Genomic DNA, 21,602 nt, shown 5'->3' on the forward strand with positions numbered 1-21,602 from the left:
TAGAGCTACCCTACAATCCAGCAACTGCACTACTGGGCATTTACCCCAAAGATACAAATTTAGGGATCCGAAGGGGTACGTGCATCCCAATGTTTATAACAGGAATGTCCACAATAGCCAAACTGTGGAAAGAGTCAAGATGTCCATCAACAGATGAATGGTTAAAGAAGAAGTGGTATATATATACAATGGAATATTATGCAGCCATCACAAGGAATGAGATCTTGCCATTTGCAACAACGTGGATGGAACTGGAGGGTGTTATGCTGAGCGAAATAAGTTAATCAGAGAAAGACATGTATCATATGACCTCACTGTTATGAGGAATTCCTAATCTCAGGAAACAAACTGAGGGTTGCTGGAGTGGGGGGGTGGGAGGGATGGGGTGGTTGGGTGATAGACATTGGGTGGGGTATGTTCTATGGTGAGCACTGTGAACTGTGCAAGACTGTTGAATCGCAGATCTGTACCTCTGAAACAAATAATGCAATATATGTTAAGAAAAAAAAAAGAAGACGATAGCAGGAGGGGAAGAATGAAGGTGGGGAAATTGGAGGAGGAGACGAACCATTAGAGATGATGGACTCTGAAAAACAAACTGAGGGTTCTAGAGGGCAGGTGGGTGGGAGGATGGGTTAGCCTGGTGATGGGTATTAAAGAGGGCACGTTCTGCATGGAGCACTGGGTGTTATGCACAAACAATGAATCATGGAACACTATATCAAAAACTAATGATGTAATGTATGGTGATTAACATAACAATAAAAAAATTTTTTAAAAAGAAGAGTTAATACCTATTCTCCTCAAACTGTTCCAAATAATAGAAATGGAAGGAAAACTTCCAAACTCATTCTACGAAGCCAGCATTACCTTAATTCCAAAACCAAAGACCCCACTAAAAAGGAGAATCACAGGCCAATATCCCTGATGAACATGGATGCAAACTTTCTTAGTAAAATACTTGCTAATTAAATTCAACAGTACATTAAAAGAATTATTCACCACGATCAAGTAGGATTTATTCCTGGGCTGCAGGGGTGGTTCAACATGCACAGTTCAATCAACATGATACATCACATTAAGAAAAGAAAGGATAAGAACCATATGATCCCACCAATAGATACAAAAAAAAAAAAAAAAAAGACATCTGACAAAATACCGCATCCTTTCTTGGTAAAAACCCTCAACAAAGTAGGGAGAGATGGTACATACCTCAACATTTAAAGGCTATATACAAAAGACCCACAGCTACTACCATCCTCTATGGGGAAAATCTGAGAGCCTTGCTCCTACAGTCAGCAACAAGACAAGGATGTCCACTCTCACCATTACTATTTAACATAATACTGGAAGTCTTAGCCCCAGTAATCAGACACCAAAAAGAAAAGAAAAGGCATCCAAATTGGCAAGGAAGACGTCAAACTTTCACCATCTGCAGATGACATGGTACTCCTTGTAGAAAACCCAAAAGACTCCAACAAAATATTGCTAGAACTCATACATGAATTCAGCAAAGTTGCATAATATAAAATCAATGTGCAGAAATCTGTTGGATTTCTACACACCAAGAGCAAAGCAGCAGAAAAAGAAATCAAGAAATTGATCCCATTTGCAATTGCACCAAAAACAATAAGATATCTAGGAATAAACCTAACTAAAGAGGTCAAAGATATGTACTCTGAACACTACAGAAAACTTATGAAAGAAATTGAAGAGGACACAAAGAAATGGAAAACATTTCATGTTCATGGATTGGAAGAACATTGTTAAAATGTCTATACTACCCAAAGCAATCTAAACGTTTAATGCAATCCCTATCAAACCACCACCAGCATTTTCACAGAGCTAGAATAAACAACCCTAAAATTTGTATGGAACCACAAAAGACCCCGAATAACCAAAGTCCTGAAAAAGAAAAGCAAAGCTGGAGGCATCGCAATTCTGGACTTCAGGCTATATTACAAATCCGTAGTCATCAAGACTTATGGTACTGGCACAAAAACAGACACAGAGATCAATGGAACACAGTAGAAAACCCAGAAATGGACTCAGAACTATATGATCAACTAATCTTCAACAAAACAGGACAGAATACCCGACGGAAAAAAGACAGTCTCTTCAACAAATGGTGTTGGGAAACTGGACAGCAACATGAAGAAGAATGAAATGGACCACTCTTACATCATACACAAAAGTAAATTCAAGATGGATGAAAGACCTAAATGTGAGACAGGAAACCATCAAAATCCTAGAGGAGAACACAGGCAAAAACCTCTTTGACCTCGGCAGTATCAACTTCTTATTAGACACATCACCAGAGGCAATGGAAACAAAAGCCAAAAATGAACTACTGGGACCCCATCAAGATAAAAAGCTTCTGCACAGCAAAGGAAACAATCAACAAAACTAAGGCAACATATGGAATGGGAGAAGATATTTGCCAACAAGATATCTTATTTAGGGTTCGTATTCAAAATATATAAAGAACTTACCAAACTCAACACCCAAAAAACAAATAATCCAATTAAGAAATCGGCAGAAGACACGAATAGACACTTTTCCAAAGAAGACATCCAGATCACTAACAGATGCTCAACATCACTCATCATCAGGGAAATACAAATGGAAACCACGATGAGATACCACCTTATACCTGTCAGAACAGCTAAAATTAACAACACAAGAAACAACAGATGTTCGTGAGGATGCAGAGAGAGGGCAACCCTCTCATACTGTTGGGGGGGGTGCAAGCTGGTGCAGCCACTCTAGAAAACAGTTTGGAGGTTCCTCAAAAGGTTAAAAATAGAACTACCCTATGACCCAGCATTTGCACTACTAGGTATTTATCAAAAGGATATAAAATTTATCCAAAGGATACAAAAATTCAAAGGGGTACATGCACCCCAATGTTTAGAGTAGCAATGTCCACATTAGCCAAAATATGGAAAGAGCCCAGATGTCCATCAACTGATGAATGGATAAAGAAGATGTGGTATATTTATACAATGGCATATTACTCAGCCATCAAAAAGAATGAAATCTTGCTATTTGAAACAACGTGGATGGAACTACAGTGTATTATGATAAGTGAAATAAGCCAGTCAGAGAAAGACAAATCTGATTTCACTTGCATGGAATTTAAGAAGCAAAACAGACGAAGCAGAGGAGAAGGGAAGGAAAAATAAAATAAGATAAAAACAGAGAGGGAAGCAAACCCAAAGGACTCTTAACTATAGAGAACAAACTGAGGGTTGCTAGAGGAGAGGCGGGTGGGAGGGATGTGTTAAACGGATGACAGGCATTAAGGAGGGCATTTGTTGGGATGAGCACTGAGCGCTGGGTGTTATATTTAAGTGATGAATCACTAAATTTTACTCCTGAAACCAATACTATGCTATATATTAACTAATGTGTTAAGCCATAAAATAAGTCTCAATAAATTTTAAAGGACTGAAATGTTACAAAGTACATTAAAAAAAAAGAATGGCTGAAAATGTCCCAAATTGGATGAAAAACATTAATCTACACTCCCCAAAACCCTAAAACTCCAAAAAGGATAAAATCAAGGAGATTCACAACTACACATATCATAATCAAATTCTTAAAGATAATGAGAAAATCTTGAAAGCAGCAAGAAAAAAAGATCCATCATGTTCAAGATGGTCCTCAATGAGATTAACAGCTGATTTCTCTTTAAAAAAAAAAAACCTTAGAGGTCAGAAAGTAATAAGATGACATACTTGAAAAGTGTTGGTGGGGGGGGAAGACTATCAACTAAGAATTTTCCTTCAAAAATTAAGGAGAAATTAAGACTTTCCCAGATAAAAACTGAGAATCCCACACTAGCAGGCCTGCCCTATAAGAAATACTAACTGGAGTCTTTCAGGCTGAAAGAAAGGGCACTAGAAAGTAGTTCAAATCCACACAAATAAAGAATACTGGTAAACGTAGCTACATAGGTAAATATAAAAGAAAATACAAATGTATTATTATTAATTTGTAACTCTTTTTTTCTCCTCTCTGATTTAAAAGACAACTGAATAAAGAAATAATTATATGTCTGTGTTGATGGGCATGTAATATATAAAGATGTAATTTGTATAATTATAATAGCACAAAGGAAGGGGAGGAAATTGAGTTATACAGGAGGAAAATTTTGTACACTGTTGAAATTAAGTTGTACTGGTCTGAACTTTATTGTTATAAATTAAGATGTTAATTTTAATTCCATGGCAACCAGCAAGAAAATAACCTTAAAAAAAACATTAAGATAAATGATAAGAGAATTAAAATGGTACAGATGAAAATACATTTTTAACAAAGAATTATTTCTCTATTACTTAATAGAGAAATACACAAACAAAAGACATAACAATACAGAAAACAACCAGCAAATGAGATATGAATTCTGCCTTATCAGTGATTACATTACATGGAAATGGATTAAACACTGGTCAAAAGGCAAACATTAGAGAATGGGTTTTAAAAAATGATCCACCTATATGCTGTCTACAAGAGACATATTTTATATTCAAAGACACAAATAGATTGAAAGTAAACAATGGGAAAAGATATACCTAGAAAAAAGTAACCAAAAAAGAGTTGGAGTAGCTATACTAATACCAAACCAAACAGGATTTTGATACAAAAATTGTTACTAGATGCAAAAATGACATTTTATAATGATCAAAGGCCAATCCATCAAGAAGACATAACAAGTACAAATTCACCCAACAATGGAGTCCCAAAATACATAAATCAAAAACTGACAATTGAAGGGAAAAACAGACAATTCATCAGGAATAGTGGTAGACTTTAATGTCTCAATTAAAGTAATAGAACAACCAGATAGAAGAAAGGAAACATTTGAGTAACACTATAAACCAAATAGACCTAACAAATATCTATAGAACACTATACCCAACAACAGCAGAATATACATTCTTCTCAAATGTACATGGAACATTCTCTAGACAGGCCACATGTTAAGCCATAAAATAAGTCTCAGTGAATTTTAAAGAACTGAAATGTTACAAAGTATGTTCTCCAACCAAAATTAAATGAAACTAGAAATCAACAACAGAAGGAAGTTGGGGGATTTCACAAACATGTGGAAATTAAGCAACACACATCTAAATAACCAAAGTTGATGTCACTGCTTTTTTACCAAAGCTGTAATTATAAGGAAAACTAGACTTCTGAAACAGATATTTAAAACATACTCACAGAATGACTAGAAGGACACAGAAAGTAAATGAAAGTCTCTATTTGTCAATCCCAATTCAACATATCCCTAAATACCAGATTCTAAGTCCTTTCCAGCTTCTTCCTTTCTCTGTCTTAATTCTCTCACAACTACTGAAAACACACAATGTGAACTCTATTGGTTTGGGAAAGAATCCACCCTCTTCCTTTGGTGCTTCAGTGATGTCCAGGACCAGTCAAAGCCACAGGATAGCAACACACCAAAATGGGTCTCTGGAGACCTGAGCACCATGCAAACCCTTTGGATAATTTTCAGGATTCTCAGGCATAAGAGTGTTTAGGAGTTTTGGAATTTAAACTGGGATATGAAAACAAATGACAAGCCTTGAGATTAGCAAGGACCTTTTATTAATGAACCCAAAATCATACTTATTAAGAGTCTTCAGGCAATGGATTAATTGTCCTCCTTACCAATCACCATGAAGGAATCGGTCAGACAAGTAAATGGTACACAGTGGCACTGAATGTTTTCTCTTTTCTGCAAAATTATCTGCCAATTATCTGCAAAACTTACAAAAATCTGTTCTCAAAACTATCATATATAGGATATTAAAAATTGGAGTAATGAGGGCCTTTCTTTGACAAAGCAGGAGTTCTACTGATCCACAAGAAATTAGACCCATTTTGGGTAAGTTCATGAACATTCAGATGGCAACTTCTAAGTAGCATTGAATAACAATAGGCTTATTAAAATAAGCCAGGCCTACATTAGGAAAAAACATTCAAATTTAACTTTCTGCATACAGATTTGTAGCATAGTATTACAAATCTATGACTGAAACTTAATGCTATATTTTATTTATGCTGTAACAACACACTGTAAATACTGTCAGTGAAATTGTAAAGACTGATTCCTTTCTGGTAAACTGACAATTCCCTCCACCAACATTAATTACTCCCACCTAATGATATGCCATTCACGTGAGAGTTATTGTTTTGGTAGTTATTTAGCTACTGATAAATGAATCTTCTATTGAGGAGCCCGAGGAATGAGATATAGTCACTACCATTAATAATCCCTTCCAGGGCGCCTGGGTGGCTCAGTCGGTTAAACGTCTGCCTTCGGCTCAGGTCATGATCACTGTCCTGGGATCGAGCCCCACATTGGGCTCCCCACTCAGCGGGAAACCTGCTTCTCCCTCTCCCACTCCCCCTGCTTGTGTTCCCTCTCTCGCTGTCAAATAAATAAATAAAATCTTTTTAAAAATTTTTAAAAAATGATAATAATCCCTTCTAAACAAAAGGAGTAAAATATAACATGAATATGTTAAACCAATCTCAAGAATTAACTGTATATATTTTATAGGATATATTAGCTAGCCAATTTTCTTTTAATTTATATTTCTTATAAAATTCAGAATTTATAAAAATAAAAGATTCTCAGGATGCCTGGGTGTCTCAGTCAGTTAAGGTCTGCCTTCAGCTCAGGTCATGATCCCAGAGTCCTGGGATCGAGTCCCACATCAGATTCCTTGCTCAGCAGGGAGCCTGCTTCTCCCTCTGCCTGCCACTCCCCCTGCTTGTGCTCTCTCTCTCTCTCTCTCTCCTGACAAAGGAAGGAAGAAGGAAGGAAGGAAGGAAGGAAGGAAGGAAGGAAGGAAGGAAGGAAGGAAGGAAGGAAGGAAGGAAGGAAGGAAGATTGATTCTCCATTGGCTATTCTTTCACTATCTTTGAAGATGTGAGGATGTGTGGCTGAGACAACTGCAACCATCTTGTCACCTGTGAGGAGAGTCTATCTGAGAAAAGAAACAACTCCAAGGAGACAGAACCAAAGACTGAATCAGGAATGCCATCTCACTGTTCAGGAATGCCATTATGAAAGCAGAGGGATTAATTAAAGGTCTACATGCTGAACAGTGAGAACCACCCCACACCCTTGCCAACTCAATTCTTCCTCTTGATTCTGAGACCACTGGACATCAGGTTATACCAGACCAGCGCAAGTGGAAATACTCATAGCATCTAAGAGTAGCTGAGGAAGTCTCCTCACAAAATGGCCAGCCCCATCACCCTATGATAAAGCCCATTAGTCAATGAATCCCATTCATACACATATAGAATTTCCATCAGCTTGTTAGTGCTCTACTCTTCTATCTGAATGAGCAGCAAAAGATCACCAATCACTTGAACAAAAGGTCTCTGACATCAAAGATGATGACCAAGAAAGACCACCAGAAAAAAATGGACACTCAAGAGACAATGTAGATTAGGAAAAGGAAAGCCTCAAAAGATCTCTCATTAAAATCTTTAGAGAAGACACTGTACTTGCAAAACCAAGAGAATGATGTTATTTTAAAAAACAAAAATACTCCTGTTAAAAAACATAAATAAGAAATAAAGAAATAAATTAAATAAATAAGTAAATAAATAAATAATAAAAATAACATTCACAAAATGAGAAAATGCTGTTGGAACTTTTTAAATGATATCAGAAATGAAAAATTAATCAGAAGAGCTGAAGATAAAGTTGAGTAAATTTTGCAAAAAGTAGAACATAAATACAAAGAAACATGATAAAAGAGGAGGATTTTTTTAAAAGAGGGTTAATCCAGAAGTTCTAACATGCTAATAATAAGGATTCCAGATAAAGACAACAGAGAAAGTAGGGGCAATTAATTATCAAAAAAAAAAATTTTCCTAGAATTGGAGAACATGCATCTCTATATTGAACAGACTCATCACTGAGTGCCTTTCCATAATTACTTTAAACACACACACACATACACACACACACACAAAGCCCCATTTGGGGGTCTCTGAAGATAAACTATTATTACTCAGCTCACAGAAAGAAAAAAATCAAAACATCAGCAGAAATAAGGTACTTTTCTGGTTTCTGAAATGCTAATAACATAAAGTCCCTGCTTTTATAGTATATGCTTATGTCAAATAATTATAAATTAAATATTTTACATGCATTAAAATGTTTTATTTTTAATTCCTATTTTTTAATTTATTTATTTAAATTCAATTAGCCAACATACAGAACATCATTAGTTTCAGATGTAGAGTTCAGTAATTCATCAGTTGCATATAGCACCCAGTGCTCACCACATGCCCTCCTTAATGCCCGTCACCCAGTTATCCCAACCCCCACCCCCCTCCCCTCCAACAACCTTCAGTTTGTTTCCTATGATTCAGTCTTTTATGGTTTGTCTCCCTCTCTGATTTCTTCCCATTCAGTTTTCCCTCCCTTCCCCTATGATCCACTACACTGTTTCTTATATTCCACATATGAGTGAAACCATATAACTGTCCTTCTCTGATTGACTTATTTCACTCAGCATAATACCCTCCAGTTCCATCCATGTCAATGTAAATGGTAAAATTTCATCCTTTCTGATGGCCGAGTAATAGTCCATTGTATATATATACCACATCTTCTTTATCCATTCATCTGTTGATGGGCATCTGGGCTCTTTCCATAGTTTGGCTGTTGTGGACATTGCTGCTATGAACATTGGGGTGCAGGTGCCCCCGGGATCACTACATTTCTATCTTTGGGGTAAATACCCAGTAGTGCAATTGCTGGGTCGTAGGGTAGCTCTATTTTTTTAGCTTCTTGAGGAACCTCCATACTGTTTTCCAGAGTGGCTGTACCAGCTTGCATCAGTGCAATCCCCATCAAAATACCATTGACATTTTTCACAAAGCTGGGACAAATAATCCTAAAATTTGTATGGAACCAGAAAAGACCCCAAATAGCCAGAGGAATGTTGAAAAGGGAAACCAAAGCTTGTGGCATCACAATGCCAGACTTCAAGCTCTATTACAAAGCTGTCATCATCAAGACAGTATGGTACTGGCACAAAAACAGACACATCGATCAATGGAACAGAATCGAGAGCCCAGAAATGGACCCTCAACTCTATGGTCAACTAATCTTCGACAAAGCAGGAAGGAACATCCAATGGAAAAAAGACAGTCTCTTCAACAAAGGGTGTTGGGAAAACTGGACAGCCACATGCAGAATGAAATTGGACCATTTTCTTACACCATACACAAAGATAAACTCAAAATGGATGAAGAACCTTTTAGGAAGACAATGCTTCTTATTTTAAAAAAACAAAACACACATGAAACAGAAGGAGTTTTCACTGCGAGTATATTTGGGTAACTCTTTTAATAACTAAAGGGGACTGTCTGAATTCTGTACCAGAAGTTTATTTTGTTGGTTTTTTAAAATAAGTAGTTCATGGGGATTAGAAATATCTGTTTGCTTAGATCTCACTTAATCTTATTCATATAGGTTCAGACTATATCCCCTAGTTATTTTTCTTTCAGCATCTTAAATTCAAAAAAAAATCTAACAGTATTAATCATGGCTAATTAAATTAACAATAAAATTAAGTTATGAGAATTTGTGTTATCTTGAAATATACCCAAACCCTTAACATTTTAAACTAATTCTCTTTCATCTTAAAGACCACACACTCACCCTGAGGATCAACTTCTTTAGCTAGCTTCAATGCATCTGAGTTTGCAAGATCGGTGTTGGCTGGGGTAACAGCCAAAATCAGACAGTTCTCCCGCATGATGAACTGCATAATCATTTCTCTGATCTGATACTCAATATCTGGTGGCTGATCTCCCACAGGCACTTTAGTAATTCCAGGTAGGTCGATAAGTGTGAGATTTAACACTGTGTGGAAAAAAAGAGTTTTACATATACCCTCAATGCTAAAAAATAACAATGCAAAATCATCTGTCTCTTTAGTGGAAATAAAACAAGCTCAGCTTTACATATTGTATATTGACCTAACTCAAACTTGTGTGTAGAATAAAAAGCACAGAATACAAAATGCCTTTGTTAGTTTTCTCTATTTTTATGATATGATTGTGCTATACCAAATGATCATTTTAACCCAATTTGAAAGGCATTAATTTGCATAGCTAAGAGAGAGCTGTCATATCTGTAACTAGTGTGTTATAATTCAAAAACTGAACAAGAAGTGTATATGCTGTCTGCCAGTCTTGTACATTGCCCTCAACTGGCCTAAAATTCTTAGGGTAAGATCTGTCCTTCGCTTCAAACGCATCATATACTATCTAGTGGGGGGTTAGACACTTAGCCTATTGGAAAGCTGTGAGCCACTGTGGTACCATGAGGTTACTGTGTAGGGTAACCAGCCAGACTCATGGTGTACCATCGGGAGAGCAGGGAACTACCCCTGCGTCAGCTACTCCAGCTGTGACCTGGCTATCGTTCTCTGCACACAAGAGAGTTGGCACCAAATCCTCTTGGAAAGTCATAATTGAGCTTATTTCACTCATGCTCCATTTTAAAAGCAACAGAGCTGAGTAGAAGATTAGAGATTAAAATCTGCCCCACTGAAAATTTAGTCAGAATAGAGGCTACTCCATATCACATACCATGAACTGGTTATCTAATTTTTAAGTTTCTGCTGATAATCTAGAAAAAGTCATCGGTGGTTCCTCAGGAAGAGAATAAATAGAAATATATGGGGCTACAAGAAAATCCAATAGCAGAAGACTCAGTCACAGTACCAGGTACCTCTAAGATTCTTGCTAAGACTGAAGATGTTAAAAAATGGAATTTTTCACGCATACCTCTTGAAATTCTAAAAGTTTAAAATAAACTTAAAGAAAAATTTTTAAGTGCCATACTCAATTCTGACCTTTTTACAAGTCATGTCCTCCTGCCTCCCCATAAATCTGTGAACTTTTTGGACCATCCCATTTATGGTAGTACCCAAACACAATCCTAGAAACCCAGTACTTTCAGAGAGAACAAACCATCCTCTGCACAAATAATGTATGTCAATTAATGTAAAAATTTTTGAGGACAAAAAAGTTTGTCAAACTTTTTTGACAAACCTCAAAAAAATTAAAAAATTTTGTTATTTTACTTACCATGTGGAGAGTAAACTCGTAAATTAATGGGTATGGAGGAAATGCCTTTATTCATTCCAGTCACTCGATCTGTTTCTGCTTCAATCTCATGGCGAACTTCATCAAAGTCTGTAAATTTTTTTCCTTTGCAATGTAGAAATTCAGCATATTCTACAAAAGACAAATTAACACAACTTAAAATCCATGCACTCTTGCAATAATTGTAAGGAAAAAATGTTTCTTTAATACAAATCAAAGTATCCCATATTGTCTCCTCAGCCATTAAAATGAGAGAATACAGTAGTTACTAAGAAACACAGCTAATACTTTAGAAATATTAAACACAGTACAAATGCTAAGAATGCTAAATTTGCTAATTTTCAGAGGAGCAATTAAATACTAAAAGTACTAAAATCATCCAGTCTATTAAATAATTTAAAGAGAATTCTGGCCCTCCAAATGATAAAGCAAACAGCATCTGATTGTTAAAGAAATTAAGTCTAGGGTACATACAAAGTCTACCTAATCCTATTAGCATGTCCTTTTTCAATATCCCCACTTTATCAAGAGGGAATTCTAAGTTATATAAATATAGCTTCAAAAGGCAAGACAATTCAGAAACAAAATTACTTAATTCTTTAAAAAGAAATAATATATGGAATATCTTAGCTTTAAAATATACTATTCAAGATACCACACCAACTTGTATAATTAAAAAGATAATTTCTCCAAGAAAAAAAGAGTTTTAGATCAAAGAAAATATTACCTGCAATCTGAAAAAAAAATCAGTATCTGTGGAAGTAGGAAAAACTATATATAATAACAGAAAATTAGATTAAGTTTCAGTAACATCTTACTCACTGTTGTGCTATCGATTTCTATTCCTGCTTCCAGAAGTATCAGGTATATAACACAACTCAAAAAGGAAGCTGATACTATTAGACTTAAAATTACAATCTTAATAAGAGAATGAATCTTAACAAATATTTTAGTTTTTCTAATAACTAGCTGAAGAATTGTGGCACCAAACTTAGACTAAGGCTAAGTATCTGGAGCCCAGTTGTCAGCTGAGACAATTATTAGTAGTCTTTCTGCCATTTCCACCATAAACATTTAACCTTCACCCAATATGACAAAGCCAATAGGGAGACAACTATAAGATGTCTTCAAGCAGCTTAGCACCAGATAACACAGGCAGCAGGAAATGGTGCTGATCTGCATTTAAAGAAAAAGGAAAGACAGAGATAGGAAACATGGCTTCAAGTTGCAGTGCCTAAAAAAGAAAATGTGGTTTGAACCAGGTACTGAAGAGCGGGGAGGGTTTCAGTGTGTGCAGAGAAAGCAAGGTCTTTCAGGGAATCGAGAATCTTAATAGTCCAACATATCCTGGGCTGGTTATCATCCAGCCTCTGCTCAGAAACATCCACTGATGGGAAACTGAGGCTTTGATGTCTGGAAAAAAACTCTTACTGGGGAAAAAAAAGAAACATTTTTTTTTTTAAGTAGGCTCCATGCCCAGCATGGAGCCCAGTGTGGGGCTTGAACTCCCAACCCTGAAATGGAGACCTGAGCTGAGATCAAGAGTCTGACGCTTAACCAACTGAGCCACCAAGGCACACCGGAATGTTTCTTAACAATGGTCTGAAATCTGCTTTATGATCATATTTCCTTGGTCCAACTTTTGCCCCCTGGAGCTACTCAGGCAAAGTCTTCCTCCCTGTAAAAAGTCCGGGATTAATCTGAGCCCTGGCACAAGGAGTCCATCTTCTTCCCAGGCTTTTCCCAAAGAACTGCAATGACCTAATGTTTCAAATGTTAGAATGCAGAGACTTTACTTCATTTTAGTCTTTCCTGTCAATGTAGGTAGACATGAATATTTTTCTTTCTTAGTTTTTTCATACAGTATGTGCTACTTTCTGAAAAACGGCAAGCTAAGACTCCCACAGTTCACTCCTCAGTGCTGCAAGTATACACAGTAAAGATTCATCAGGCTTCAGAATTATGGCCTGAAGTGACGACTGCATCTTCCGGCATGTTCTTTTCACATGTTTACCCTCATAGGTGCTGTTTTTATTAGCATCTAAATTCCCAGAAGATACAGCCTTGATTTTATTTACCTAACCCAGTGGATTGGCCAGAATCATGGGAACATAAGAGTTTAAAGATAAGTAGAAGATAAAACAATAAGAAAAATAAAAAGGAACAAAGGCTGTCAGATCCCAGAAAACAAACAAAAATTAATATATAAAAAGAAGTCATAAAATAATTTATAAGAAATGGAACTGTACTTTTTCAGTTCAGTATATTTTGTGGAAATGCATAGTTGAGGACTTATAGCTATCATAAATATTACTTTCATAAAATTAATAAGCTTCTGGATCAGAGAGTACATTTTGAATTATGTTGCCAATCAATAATTCAAGTAACACAAGCGTAGACTTCTCTTGTCGCCACTAGATGGCGCCTACTTGCTTTCTCTGTAGGAAACCAGTGCCCTTCCAGAAAGCTGCAAAATCAATGCAATTTTTCCAAATTATATTTAAATTCATTCTTGGTCTCCTAAAAATGCTTTTATTTTGAAATTGAGAGATTAGAATTGTGCAAGACCATCTCAAACCTTTGTGTCTTTTTAAGGATAGGGTCCCGCAGAGAGATTTAAAGATGCTGGTATTCATTTATTTATTCAATTAATATTTTGAGCTCTTACTATTCACCACGCACTATTTTAAAAATTGCAGAGGAGAGGGACGCCTGGGTGGCTTAGTCGGTTAAGCATCTGCCTTCAGCCCAGGTCATGATCCGAGGGTTCTGGGATGGAGCCCCGCATCGGGCTCCCTGCTCTGCAGGGGAGCCTGCTTCTCCCTTTGCCTGCTGCGCGCGCGCGCTCTCTCTCTCTCTCTCTCTCTCTGACAAATAAATAAATAAATCTTAAAAAAATTGCAGAGGAGAAAAAAATAAGTCCCTAACCTCATGAAGCTTAAATTCGCATGAGATGAAACAGTAAACAATGTGGGTGTTGCCAGATGATAAATGCTGTGGAGAAAATTGAACAGTAGGGGGGATATTAAATGCTAGGGCAGGAGGATTGGTTTGTTATGTGCTTTGGTTGAGGAAAGCTTCTCTGATATGATAAAGTGACATCTGAGCAAAAACTGAAGAGAAGAGGGAGCAAGCAATGCTTTACATAGGTGCATCTGCAGAGTCCCTGAACCTGGAAGCATCAGGGAAGGAGAGCAAGGCCAACATGTCTGGATCACAGACTTTGTGGGGGAGAGGGGCAGGAGATGAGGTCAGAGCTGTGGCGCAGACCTGGATTGTGTGGAGCCTGTGGGACTTTAATTTTTACTCTGAAAGAATGGTAGACCACTCGAAGGGTTTGGGGTAGAGACATGATGTGACCTAGGTTTTAAATAAATTACTGTGGCTGTCATGCTGAGAACAGACACTGAGGAGTAAGATAGGAAGCTGGCTACTGGGATAATGGAGGTGAGAGATGATGGGGCTTGGACCAGGGTAGCAGCAGTGGGAGTGGTGAGAAGGGGCTAAATCCTAATGTATTTTGAAGGAAAAACCAATAGGATTTGCTGATGGATTAAAGGAGGGGTGCAGGAGAAAGAGAGGAGAGTCAAAAACAGTTTCCCAGAGTTTGACCTCAGCAATGGGGAGAATTTTGAAATAGAAAAGACTGAAAAGAAGAGGTTGGGGAGATGGGGGTTGCAGACCTACTACACTTGTGATGCCTACTCCATACTTAACTACACAAGTGGAGAAACAGAGCTGCTGCTAATGGTTGAGGATTACACAGCTGTAAGAGATACCACTCACATCCCCAGTCATCTGTTAAGTGTTTACTTATTCTGAAATTTTTCCAGAAGACGGCAGTCAAGTGCTTAAGGAAAAAGGCAGCTTTTTCTAATTAGCACAAGAATGCCTTTGGGGCTAGATACACTAGTCTTTCATCTAGGGAGAAGTACAAGCTAGAAATATGTATTTGGAATTCATTAAAGTCAGGCAAGGGGATGAGGTCACTAAGTGAGAGAGTTAGTTGGGGAAGAGTCAGAGCACTGGGCCCTGGGTGTTCCAGGGCTTAGAGGTCAGGGGAGAGTGAGAAGGAGTGGTCCACAAGACAGGGGGTAAACTCAGAAAGAGGTGACCCAAAGCCAAGTAGAAAGGGTTTTTCATGAAGGTAAGAGACTTCCACTCCATCCAATACTGCCAACAATGTTAAGGAAGATGAGAACTAGGAATGATCATAGAATTGGGCAACTTGAGAGTCCTTCAGGACATTGACAAGAGCAGCTACAGTGGAGTGAGGCAGCCTGATTGGAAGAGATTAGGAGAGGAGGGGAGAAGAGGAAGTAGAGATTAATTGCAGACAATTGTTTTAAGTTTTGCGTAAAGAAGAGCAAAACAGTGAGAGGCCAGCTGGAGAGGGATGTGAAGTCAAGGGAGGGTTTTCTAAAGATGGGCAAACTGATAACACATTCACAGATTGATGGCATTGATCCAGTACTAAGGGAAAGGTGACAATGCAGAACTGAGAAAAAAGCAAGTGCTGAAGTGGCATCTTAAGGCCGAGGGGACGGGATGCATTAGAAAGGGGCATACCAGCTCCTCCGTAAGAACAGAAAGGAAACAGAACAACGGGAGTTGACAAGACAAACTGGTGAACTGATGGTGGAGGGAGCCTGTGGAATTCATCAGGTGAGAGCAGGGATTTATCATATTTGTCTGAAGTCATTTTATGTCTTTAAAAAACATTTCTGTATATATTCTCACTGGTTAAACCCTACAAATACTATTATTTCTACCACCAAATACATCACACACACACACACACACACACACACACACAGTAGAGTGATCCCAAATGACTGACCTAAGGGTAACCATAGGAGGGATGTCAACTAGGTCTAACCTACGTCCATCATTGGGATTCAGACCTGCCCAGCACTACAGAAGAACCAATGGGGCAGAAACCACAAAATCCATTTCTTTATGGTCCCAAAGTGCCTCTTAGAGAGCAATTCATCCTACAGGATGGAATTCAAGCAAAACCTACTTCAAGTTGCTAGGACCCATCCTCTACCCAGCTCTGTAGACTCATAGGTCTATGTCCCCTTATCTCTAATAGTATAGTGATAATGGTCAGACCACACATTCTACTTTCTCATTAGAAAAACATGTTATAATTTATAGCTACAGGATTATATTGCCAATAAGGTGTGTCTCACTAGCAACAAGGTAAGCCAGTCCTGTTAGGGGATCCCTGCCCCCTATCGAGTGGAGTATAAATGACAGCAGAGGTGGCACACATATTTTTGAACAACTGACCACAGTTGCTATTGAGGAGAATCATCAATCAGTTTATATCATCACACAATCCTAAATAAATCTTTATTAGCAATGCAGAATTTAAAGATGACTGCTTTACTTCTCTGCTGTCCAAAAATACAATTATAGATGAAAATCCTGAAAAGGATTATCACAAGAGTAATGCATCACTTACTATACTCACCCCTGAAAGTGTTCACGAGTTTGGGGATGAAGGAAAATCTAACACCTAAACCAAAATCTACAGAACAGGGTATAGCAGATGATCAGTAGCTGCATTTTTAAAGAGCTAGTAAATGTGTGCCTTCTGAGACTTTTACACTATGGTAAACTAAAATGTCTGAAGGTCTAACAATCTCATCTTATGGTTGAGATATATGCTTTTTCATAGAAAGGCAGAGTTTCCAGTAGCACAACTTCTCTTGGCATGTTTTTAATGTTCCTTTCATTCTAAATGCTTGGTAGTTGGGGACATGAAATGGTCTCTTCCTCAAACAATTCCAGACTTCAGCCCAAGTCCAGTCTGAATAGAAAGTGATTAAATTTCTTAGCCACAGGTTCATATAAAGGATGAAGGCTATGTGCATATTAGCACTGAAGCCCCGATAATGCATCCTTGAAATTCTATTGTGTGGCAGTATAACCTGTCTTGCTAAAATTCATATGTTTTCAGTTTTGCAAAATAAGACTCCTAGTTTTAAAAATCATCCCTGTTTCCCCAGTGTTAAAAATAGTCTACATTTGAAGCAAAGGTTATGACACATTTTTATATCAAACAATAATTGGGGGGAAGACGTGTATTTAAAAAAAATCAAAGCTATCACTCTTTTTTATTTTTATTCCTCTGTAAAACATTTTAGCACTGTCATTTCTAACGGTCATGAAAAACAAATTATGCTAGGTTAAACAACTGACAAGTTGTTTGGGGGAAGCATGGGATGGTTAATGCCTGGGCAGCATTCCAATCATCTGTGAAAAGCACAGCATGACCATAAGAATTTAAATATTTCCAATATGCCCCTTCCATGTGGAAAAACATGCATATGTTTCAATTAATCAAGGTTAAGTAAAAAAGAATAATTATGGAACATATGCACATAACCTCTTGTCAATCTTTATTCTAAGAACTGGGGTCCTCAATACCATAGCTGAGGTCTTATTTCTGAAGGGTTTTAATAGCAGTGTTTTGTGAGCACAGGGCTCCAACAAAAATAGAGTACGTGGGTCGCATAAAGAGGGAATAGTTTTCAATGCAACTAGCTGAATTCACTGGCTATAAAGTGTCTATGTATGACTATATTTAAAAACATTTTCTCAAAGAAAGAGGCTACATCTTACTCATCTGTGTTTCCCCAATGCCTATCATATTTAGAGTAAAGAACATCTGTGGATTTCTTCCTTCTTCTTTAAAGCAGGCCACTTTGCATACCATTGATCAATGTTAGTTTTGGGAGGAAAAAATGCTTCCCTCAAGCCTTCGAGTCATCCCAACCTGAAGGCAAGGTCCTAGAACTGTGGTTGAATAAGCAACATAGTGAGTTACATATGAATTTTATAGACCCAGATTTGAAGTAGAACTCAATTGTGTCCCTAAGGTAAACACGGAACAGGTAAACAGGAAATCTTAAAAAGCTAACAACCTGAGAGAGTCCAGCAGTGGGTGAAAGGTAGAAGTCTCAGCACGAGGGTTAAAAACAATGGGGTGGGATGGGAATAAGGAGGGCCAAGGTTTCATAGCAGACAAAAGGTGGGTGCCAAGCAGGTATCAGAGACCAGACACAAATGCTAGCATTTAGGATAGGATTCTGATACTCCAGAGGCAGAGGAGGAGATCAAGACAGAATTCCGGACCCAGGTGAACCAGAGGATAACCAGGCAGAGACCAAGATGCCAACTCGATCACAGAATGGAAGACAGAGACTTTTTCATTGGTAGCCGAAGCCATTTATGCAGGACCTCGGGGTGAAGAGAAAGGACTATCAATGCTGCCTTGAAATTTACAGCTCAGCAATGTCCTTTACAGTTTTCTTGCCTAAGAGCTGGGCTACTTCTAGAGCCTGGATTGGGCTGAGCCTGCATGTGAGGGTTACGTGGCCCCCAATCACTGAAGGAGTGCTGGCACATGAAACCAAGGCCAGCACTTGACAGAAATTCCTCCAGCAATAGGAATCTGTATGAATATTCCACCACAAGTATCCAAAAAAATCAGAATCAGCAGCTATCATATCTAAATAGCTGGACTGAGTTCCATATTTTTTCAAAGGATCTCGAGGAATATAACAAAAATCAACTCTATTTCATCCTCATAGCTTCCATGTAAAACACAATCAAGAGATAAACTATATTCCAAATACAGAAACCAAGTAAGAAGCATATCAAACACTTGGCCAAAAAATTGCAAAGCGAATAATTATTCTAAGTCTCAGCAGCCTCTAACATGATTTTCCTCTTCTACCTCAAAACATCCTCTTTTATGGACTCCCATTATTCCAACTTCCCTGACTTTTCTCTTTCCTCACTGATTGTTCTTCCTCCATGTTCTTCGCTCATTGTTCCCCCCTTCCTCTTCTATGCTTCCAAATATCGAATACTGCTAGACTTCCTTCTAGACCTTCTTTTCTTCTTTGTCACCTCTGTCCTCTCTCTAGTTGATCTCATCTACTCTAATGGCCTTAAAAAAAAAATCTGTGGATTTCTTCCTTCTCGGAATGAATATATATATAGATATATAGATATATATATATATATTCAAATTCATCTCAAGCACTCATCTCAAGCACTTATCTCAAGCACTCAATTCTCCCCTGAACTTGACTTCTCTATATCCAATTCTAATGCTTAATTGGCATTTCCACTTGGATGTCTAACAGACACCTCAAAATTAGCATGTCCAAAACCAAACTGTATTTTCCCACTTAGTCCCCCTCCCATCATCCACACTTGCTCCTCCTCACAGTCTTCCACATCAGTTATTGCTACTGCCATTAAATCATGTGCTCAAGTCAAAAACCAGAGCTATTTTTGCATTCCACTTTCCTCAGCTCTCTCCCTGCCTCACTGCCTCCACTGCGGCCATCCTCCTCCTAAGCTGGAACCACCTCTTACCTGGACTACCATAAAAACATCCTAACTGGTCTTCCTGATACCACTCTTGCTCCAATTAACCCATTCTCTACCAAGCAGTTATAGAGAGATCATTCTAAAATCTTATGTCAGACCATGTCTCTGCCTTTTTAAAACCTTCTGTGAGTTTCCTAGTACAGTCAGAAATATCCAAATTCCTCATCCTGGTATTCCAAGTCCTAGGCAGTCTGACCCCTGCTGACCTCTATATCTAACACTATCCCCACCTGCCACGTTCAAATTACTTTAGCTGCAACAGCCTCGTTTCTGCTCAAGCACACCAAATCCATTCCCACATCAGGACCTCTCTAGAAACTGCTCCTCTTCTGGAATGTACTTTCCCAAGACTGTGGCATGTGTGGGGTCCTCCCTGTCATTGACTTCTCATCCAAAACATCACCTCTTTAGTTAGGCTTCCTTGACCAGGCAAAGAAAAGCAGCAGCTCAGTCACACTCTATCACATCATCCAATTTCTTTTCTTTAATGTACATAATCACAATCTAAAGTTTTTCTTGTTTGTTTTTTATTGCCTCTCTTTATCCACTCGAATATAGTTTCCATGAAAACTGGAACATTAGCTGCTAAAATCCCAAGTGCCCAAAACACTGAACTGCATCTACTAGGCAGTCAATACGTATTTGTTGAATTAATGAACAAATAAAATGAATGAGTAAGTAAGTGAATGAATCAACATATAAACACTGGAGGACATGAGGTTTGTGGATGTGGTAAAGAAAATGATCATAAATATGGCTTTTGACAAACTGAGTTTGATATATTTGAAATATCCAAGTAGAGAGTCGGGAAGTCAGCTGGAAATGTGGGTCTGGAGTTTTATCCCAGGAGCTATAAATGTGAAAGTCACAGGTACATAAGTTGTACACACAAGAGTCTGTCTAATATCAAATGACACGGAAATGATCCTTGGGTAGGTTCAAACTTTATGGGCCAGGTAGAAGATAATGTCTGTAAAAGAGACAGAAAGAGTAGCCAGAGAGATAGAAGGAAAACCAGAAGTATGTGGTATTATGGAAGCCAAAAGAATATTCTTTTCGCGTGTTTCAAGAAAGAGAAGCAATGGATAATGTTAAAAGCTGTTGAAAGGGCAAGGTAAGTACAAACAAATGGTTATAGGAATTTACATAAATTGAGCATGTGTTATGTAGTTTCCTGTACCCTTAAATAATGTTCTGTAAGTAATTGAAATATGTATCATTTCAATGATTTTTGCTATAGATACTTTGCTTAGTTAAAAATTATTTTATCTTTTTTTATTTTATGTTTTTATTCTAATTCCAGTATAGTTAACATACAGTGTCACATTAGTTTCAGTGTACTGCTTTAGCTTTCTTACACTTTTTCTTCTTGTGTCTCTTCGCTTGCAATCAGGTTTATAATTGTCACTTCTTACTGTTAGCAAATTCTCTGTTTTTAAGAACATTCCCATTCTAACTTGTAGCTTTATGTTTTTACTCTAGAATGAAAAGTCCAGTAACCTAGTGTGTATGGTCTGAGTCTAAAGAAATGAAAAAGTCCAGAGTAAGCCCACAACCGTATAATACAAGAGCTTTAGATCATAGACTTTGCAATATTAAGTTTAACTACCCAAGGATCTTTTTGCCTCCTCCCAATAATCAGTGAAGTTTAGAAACTGAAAATATAAAAAAGAGGTTTTCAAGTAAGTACATTATTATAATAATATTTAAGAATAATTGAATAGGGGTGCCTGGGTGGCTCAGTCAGTTGGGCGGCCAACTCTTGGTTTCAGCTCAGGTCATGATCTCAGGTCCTGGGATCAGGCCCCACAACAGGCTCTGAGCTCAGCAGGAGTCTGCTTGAGGATTCTCTCTCACCCCCTCCTGCCCCTCCCCCCACTCGCAGTCACTTTCTCTCTAAAATAAATAAAATAAACCTTTAAAAAAAAGAATAATTGAATATAAAAATTCAGAAACAGCAAATGATGCAATGTCATTCCTTGTTTTAATAACACAAAAAATAAGGTAATCTCCCAAGTAAAAATTTGTA

At 37.7% G+C, this 21,602-nt stretch overlaps 1 protein-coding gene across 8 annotated transcripts in view; it reads right to left on the reverse strand.

Moving 5' to 3' along the window:
- Positions 1-21,602, reverse strand: part of DNM3 (dynamin 3) — a 585,110-nt gene that overhangs the window by 436,699 nt on the left and 126,809 nt on the right. For all 8 annotated transcript variants that reach the window (XM_027613359.2, XM_027613356.2, XM_027613361.2 and 5 more), the window contains exons 3-4: positions 11,141-11,290; positions 9,705-9,908 (exon numbers count right to left, since the gene is read on the reverse strand). In XM_027613359.2, coding sequence (XP_027469160.1) covers positions 9,705-9,908; positions 11,141-11,290 — 354 coding nt within the window. The remainder of the gene's footprint in view (positions 1-9,704; positions 9,909-11,140; positions 11,291-21,602) is intronic.

This window comes from Zalophus californianus, chromosome 10, assembly GCF_009762305.2.
Source record: "Zalophus californianus isolate mZalCal1 chromosome 10, mZalCal1.pri.v2, whole genome shotgun sequence".
NCBI lineage: Eukaryota > Metazoa > Chordata > Mammalia > Carnivora > Otariidae > Zalophus > Zalophus californianus.